This window comes from Rattus rattus, chromosome 10 (genome assembly GCF_011064425.1).
Source record: "Rattus rattus isolate New Zealand chromosome 10, Rrattus_CSIRO_v1, whole genome shotgun sequence".
NCBI lineage: Eukaryota > Metazoa > Chordata > Mammalia > Rodentia > Muridae > Rattus > Rattus rattus.
In genome coordinates, this window is record NC_046163.1 from 34,514,222 (window position 1) to 34,521,192 (window position 6,971).

Sequence of the window (6,971 nt, forward strand, 5' to 3'; positions counted from 1 at the left end):
ACATTCTCCATTGTACCCTTAAGAAATTATTACTGGAGAAGTCCAAGGGCATGAGCTAAGATGGAAGGGATTCCTCACGCCAACTTTACCTCAGCTGTTCTTCTTCCCCGAGCTTTCCACCGGGTAGAACTTTTAATTTGAACAACAGTTCAAAGGCTGAGAGGCGAAGTGCTCATTACTGGACAGAGTGCCAGGAATGCTGGGAAGCCATGCTCGCTCCCCACCGCTCCCCACTGCAGCCCCGCACCTCACAGTGAAGGCTCCTTTCATAGTCGCGGAAGGTTGGATCAGCACTTCTTTTCATCTCATCTTCTTTTAGGAACTGCTGGGATAAAAGGGAGTCTAGGAGAATGAAAATCTCACAAACAGGACAAGAATAAAATATTTAGGGCAAAAGACCAGAAGTCCTCTGGATATTCAGTGAACTGAACTAACTCTACTAAAAAATAAAATAAAATAACTATAAAGAAAAAAAATCTGTCAAACTCGATGCCACAGTGTCTAAAGCCCACAGCACTCTGGCTCTAAGCTACATCAGCCCACCAAGGAAGCGGAAGAGATCCAGGTTAACCCACGGATGACGTGGGGGCAGATCTGTCATTAATTCATCCCGAGTACTATATTCTGAGTGCTCCACCAAAGAAGTTAAAAGACCCAATTCCCAAGTCCCCCATCCTAAAGCCTAATCTATAATCAATGGAAGGAAGGGAAAGCTGTTAGAAGCCACAAAGAGAACCAAGGCATTTGGAACAGGGCTTCAAGCTTCCCATCCTTGATCACCCCCTCCCCTCCTGCCCTCCCGCATATAAAGGATGGTTTCTCTTCTTTTTTTTTTTTTACCCCCCCCCACCTCCTCGAGCTGGGGACCGAACCTAGGGCCTTGCGCTTGCTAGGCAAGCGCCCTACCACTAAGCTAAATCCCCAACCCCCAAGGATGGTTTCTCAAAGTGACATGGCAGGAAAGTGCTGAACTGAATTCTATCACCTTCACTCATGGAATCTTCTTGGAGTACTAACTGATTGATTGATTGATTGATTGATTGATGATTGATTGATTGATTTCATGAGACCCTATTTTATGTAGCTCTGACTGTCCTAAAGCTTGCTATATAGATTAGACTGGCCTCAGACTCAGAGATCTGCCTGCCCCTGCCTCCTGAATACTGGAATTAAAGATCAAAGATTCCTTTCAACATCTAGCTTTTGCATAGCTGTCAGAAGTTTTCAGCTTGGGGTTCTAGCTCAGTAGTAGGATGACCATCTAACACGTCTGGGGGCCTGAATTCAGTTTGTAATGCTAGAATGGTTAGTTTAATGAAGGCACTGGAGACCCTCCCAAAGTAGTCCTGCTCCAGAAAGGTTAGATGCTGTCTTAAGTCACACTGTATCTTTCTCAGCTACAATAATCCTACTTGAGCCTCAAGATGTCCAGACCTATCACCAGGCATGACTTAAGAGACATTCTATGCCAAGCAATTAAAGCTAAACATAGCTCTATGGTGGATTTTGTTTGTTTTCATTCACTCATCACTAAAAGCATTTGTATGTCAACACGGACTTTGCCCTCTACCAGTCTTCACTGTTATTTACTCCTTCCTGAATGTAGATCCAAGGAAGTCACAGGATTGGTGTGAGACAGACACAGGAACCAACTCTAGTAGGGCAATGCTCCATGCTTGCCAAGTGTCCAGAGAAACAGAACAAAAAGCTCATATTTGCTGACAGGATCGCTTAAAAATAGAAACCTCCTCCTTCTCCTTCTCTACAAATACCCACAGTTCTTTTCACCGCAGCATCTGATTTACACACACACACCACTCACTTCTATAGCAACAATAACAACAGTTGGGTGCTTCCTAAGTATGAGGTATTTGTTTTGTTTGGTGTCTGAGGAGGGTCTATGTAGACAGGTTTGGCTAGCTTCAAACTGGAGAACCTCCTGCCTCAGCTTCCCGAATGCTGGGGATTACCTGCATGTGGCACCTTACTACAGTTATGAAGTACTTTCTAAGACCATTACCTCAGTAATTTTCACAACTCTATGAGGTAAGTACAATTATCCTTGTACTTACACTTGAAAGCACTTGAAAACAACCACAAGGAAGGAAGAAGCAGAGTTGAAGCCACATGAAGTCCTCGGAGAAAAGTGTCAGGACTAAGGCATGAAAATGCAGGCGCTCTGGCTCCAGAGCCCATACTATTGCACCATTCATTTCCTGCAACAACAAAAAGACAGACGGGACACCTTTTCCCAGTTTACTTCTGTAAATTAAGCAGACACGTGGTCCCACAGCTCATCTTTGTGCACAACTGAGGATGAAGAGGGGCCTTAGTCTCTTCTGAAACAAGCACACAACTCTCTTCACACCAAATGTGACCCCTTTCAAATACAAAGCACACACCGAGAGGGCGGGTCAAGCATAAGTGCATGCATGCAAAGGAAATGGCTGCAGAATGAAAGCCGGGGACACCTTCAGTTTAAGATCCACTTAACGGATCCTTAGTAGTTATAATAGAGCTTAAGTAGCTAATTTCTGAAAGAAAACAAGACAACTGAATAGCGCCCTGATTAAAGCGTGTTTTATCCTATGTATTATGTACATACTATTGTGGTGATGGAGTAGGAAGGCAACAGCTCTCCTTAAAGAACCAGTCATAATCTTAAAGAGCAAAGCAATGGCCTATTCAACTATGATAATTCATATAGAAATGTGTATACACACACACACACACACACAACACACACAAGCTAAGGCCAAAGAGCTATTTCCTATGCTCCTTTTGTCTCTTTCCTGTTTCTGCCTCTTAAGCATTCTACTTAGTTAGAAACTAGTGGCATCTTTTGAAGAACTAGCAATTATATTTAAAACTTAGTGTCTAATTGGTTTGCTCCTAAGAGATTACCTCTTAAGTACTGAACGTTTTGCCTGAGACAAAACGGTCTCTTTAAATTGTCTTGGCTGTCATCTGTTTATCGTGACCAAAACCACTTATGTCATCATGTAGGTGACAAGAGCAAATCAGGAAGTTCTGCTACATGAGAATTAAATTTACCCAACCTTCCTTAGTCTCCTTCTCTGGTTTGATACACATAATTTCACTTTCAACATTTACTTTCTACAACTAAAGACAAATGTCAGCCTTGATATCTAATGGGACACGAGTATTGAACCTGAACATTTAGATAAGTCAATCTCATCGGTTTCTTCATGACTGGTCCTACTAAGACCTCTGAAGTTGCTTTCTAAACCCCACTCCCACCCCAATTCAAATCTAAAAAGTGACCCATGGTCTAATAGAGTACCAGATCTGTTTAGGAAACAAAGTTTTGGTGGAAATACTTGATATTGGAAAGGCTGTAAAACTTGGCGTTTAGTATTATTTAATATTAAAGATTCCATCAAGTCAAACTATAGAAAACCATGACTACAGAGAAAGCTGTTTCAGTGGCAGGTTTCAAACTGTCATTAATTCCAGTATCTATTAGTCCTGTGAATGGGGATGTGTGTGAAAACAAAAAACCAAACCAAACCCTTAAACGTGTCTCTCTTGATACTTACTCTAGTCAGCCAACAATGTCCCTAGCCTGTGACTGGCTGATACGAAGAACCACACCTTCCATTTCCCAGCCTGGCTGCCCCTCCCCCACCTGGTTGGAAACCCAGACAAGTGATTACATACATACAAGCAGGCAGTGGAGTTGCTTCAAAATATTTAATACGTGTTAGACACGTAAAGTTACATTTTTATACAAAAATCAATACAGAGGAGGAGAAAATACTGTACAAAAACCTTATCAGCTCCCCCAACCTTTATACAACAAAGACTGGAGTCACCGTATCTACAAAACCATAAGGTCCTTCCACTTAGAGCTCGTCTGTAAACTTTGTTTCATTAAACACTTTTTAAAAGCACTGTGTAGTAAGTTCTGAGCTAGAGCTTTTAAAAATATATCTTTTTCTCTATAAACTCCGTATTTCCAAGCTTGAACTCTTCTGTGAAGTTCAGCAAGCTTTTTTTCCCCTGTGGGGAATTGAAGGTCCCTTAATGTTCTGCTTTCCCAGAGTAATCACAGGGTAGAAGCGCTTCTTCTGTGCCAGAGAAAGATGGGGAGGAAGAAAAATAATACAAGTCTCAACTCCAGACGAACTCCCTCTAGTCTGGGGAAATCCTGTGAGAAAACGCCACTCCGCGCCCCGGTGCGGTCCTAGCTTTCAGGAGAGAGGTTGTGTGTAAAGTCCCTCTCTTCCCCAAGATCGATCGGGGAACTCCCCTGTCTCGAACCTTTCTGCAGCTTCCTTTTCTGTGCTGCTGGCAGAGGAAAGTCCCTGTCTGCACCCCCAAAGTCTCGAGAACGGGGAAGGGGTGGTGCATTCCAGAACCACAGAATCGTCTCAACACAAGACAAACTTACACATGGACACACACTGATACAAAAGTTAACGATCGATCGTCCTCTTCCAATAAGCCTCCCACTCTAGGTCTCAGGATGAGACTCGAGAGCCACGGCCCAGCCGGGCTGCCCCTTTCGGGGCGATGTGCTGCCCGGCAGCAACCAGTCTCCCTTACGCGCCCAGCGCCTACGGTCTCGGCTCGTCCTCGCGGCCGGGAAAGGCCCCGGCCGCACTTCGGGGACTCCCGCTGCTCAAGCTCCAGCCGCTCAGGTCCCGGGGGATCAGAAGGCCACGATGGCTGTGCTCCAGGGGCTCATGTCTCTCAGAACCGGCTTGTCGCAGCAGATCTGCCCGGGCTCGGAGGCTTCCGGGCCGCCCTCCTCCGCCTTCTCTTCCTCCCGGCCGCCCGCAGGGCTTTTCCGTAGGAGTCCCGAGAAGCTAGACCCGAAGATGCTGATGAGGTTTGCCACGTTCCCGGTTTCCATCTCCTCGTCGGTGTCCTCCTCGCCGGTGACCGGCTGCTCCTCGGAGTTCCGGCGCGGCTTCTTGAGAGGGGTAGAGCCGGGCGCGGAGCAGCCCGCGCGGCCGCCACCCACTCCCGCTGCGCCACGCTTCCTGGGACACGGGGCGGCTGGCGCGGGGGACCCGTTCTCGGAGGACCGCTCCTCCACGGCCGACGGACAGCCACACGGGCGGCGCAGTGCCCGGGGCCCCTCGGAGCACGCGTCCGAGCTGCCTCCAGAAGGCGCCACGCGCGGACGTTCCACGCGGCCCCAAGCAGCTGCCGCCGAGTCCTCCTCTCCGCCCCGGAGAGCGTCCTCCGCTCCGGACACCGCGGCCACCGGTTCTGGGCTTCCCGCTCCCGGCGTGTGGCACACCGAGGGACGCTGAGGCTGAGGCTGAGGCTGAGGCTGAGGCTGCGGCTCGGGCTCCGGCCAGGCGGCGCGGGCGACCGGCGGGGGCGGCTCTCCCCAGCCGGAGGGTGGCCCGGCTACCGGCTCTCCGGGCTGCTGTGGCGGCGGTACCGCCGGGGTCCCCGCAGGGCCGGCCAGGTAGAGGCCAGGGCAGGGGTCACTCAAGTAGACTTGGCGGGCGCTGCGCAGCACTAACGACACCAAGAGGTTCTTGTGTAGCTTGATACCGCCGCGCTGGACCCGCGAGTTGTAGATCTTGCCCAGGGAGATGCTGACGATACGGTGAGCCTCCAGCTTGAACTCCATCCTGCCTCCTCTTCCAGACGACGGGGTGAACGCCTGCTTGCCTTCTGAAGCTGAGAGAGGCGCGAGAGGCGGGAACAGGTTCGCCTCTGTGGTTGTACCCTCAGCGTGTGAAAGCTCGGTGGAGAAAAGATCTAGTGATGCGTAGTTCCCTCCGCCTTTTCTCCTCAGACAACAGACCCGTTCTGGGCCAGCCTCTAAACTGAGCGGTGCGGGGGCCACACTGCGGTTTATATATGCTCCGCGAACGCCAATCACAAAGCGCCGCCAACCGTTCTGGGCGGGCCGATGCGCCTCGTGCGCCACCCACGGCCAATCAGAGGCAGAGGAGGAGCCCCGGGGCCGGTTCAAACGTTAGTCCCGCGGAGCAAGCTCTTAAAGGGGGAGATCGCAGGCGACCCTTTGATCAAGTGCGGTGGGATTTGTGTTCTGAGGGGGTGATGTGGTAGAACGAAGCACACAGAACTGTTTGTAGTTAGGAATTCCGCTTTGTGAAGTACATTGGCACACTGTATGCAACCGAACTACTGGGGCTTTCATCCGTTTAGTGTGTTGGAATCTACTGCACAATAAAGTTCGGTTCCTTTCATGCGCAATTTCCAGCTGCTTACAGCTGATCCAGCTGTAACTTCTGGTCATTCTTGGCAGAAACGGAAGCGATGGCAATATATGACAACTACCACGATATATTTGAGATATTATTTTGGAGTTAGTCCCTTTCCCATTAGCGTTACACTCAGCATTTGACTACAAACAAAAAGGGGAGTTTATAGAAATTTCCAAGCTTCTGCTTTATCAAGGAACAGAATTCAGGCACAAAGTTATTGGTTCTCGTCTAAAGCTGGCATTTTTCATTCCATTCCTCAGATTCTCAGTTGTCTTATAGATTAAATGGAAGATGTTACCTATTTTTCCACAATGGTTTTGTCTGTTTAAAAAAAAATACACAGTAAGTAATTGATCTATTCTTGGGGAAATCTAGTAAGTTCTAAAAATACAAATAATGAAGTTCTGGTTTCCCATATTGATTATGTAAATTTGTTATGTGTCAAGTATGGGCAAAAGTTCCTAAAATTGTCCTGGTTAGTCAATGTAGTCCATCCACTGAGTCTTACAAATCCCTGTTAAAAAGACCACGACAAGATGGTACTGGTGCCTGATGACTCAGTAAATTGCCTCATGGCCCTTTAGTTTCAAATCTAAAAAGGAGAAATCATGTATACACCTTCTTTATTATACAGAAGATAAACGACAGCTTTCAGAGGTAATCTAAATAATAGAATTAACCACAGCTTACACAGAGTCTATTAGTGTGAAAAGTTTACCTCATCCTACAGTAGGGTTTTCCTAACCAATGTAT

The 6,971-nt window shown here is 47.8% G+C and overlaps 1 protein-coding gene across 1 annotated transcript; it reads right to left on the reverse strand.

The window, feature by feature from the left end:
* Positions 1–3,695: 3,695 nt before the first annotated feature.
* On the reverse strand, positions 3,696–5,809 carry Ier5 (immediate early response 5). The gene has a single exon (XM_032915256.1). It carries the CDS (start codon positions 5,612–5,614, stop codon positions 4,676–4,678), a length of 939 nt encoding a protein of 312 aa, XP_032771147.1. The 5' UTR covers positions 5,615–5,809; the 3' UTR covers positions 3,696–4,675.
* Between the last annotated feature and the right edge of the window lie 1,162 nt (positions 5,810–6,971).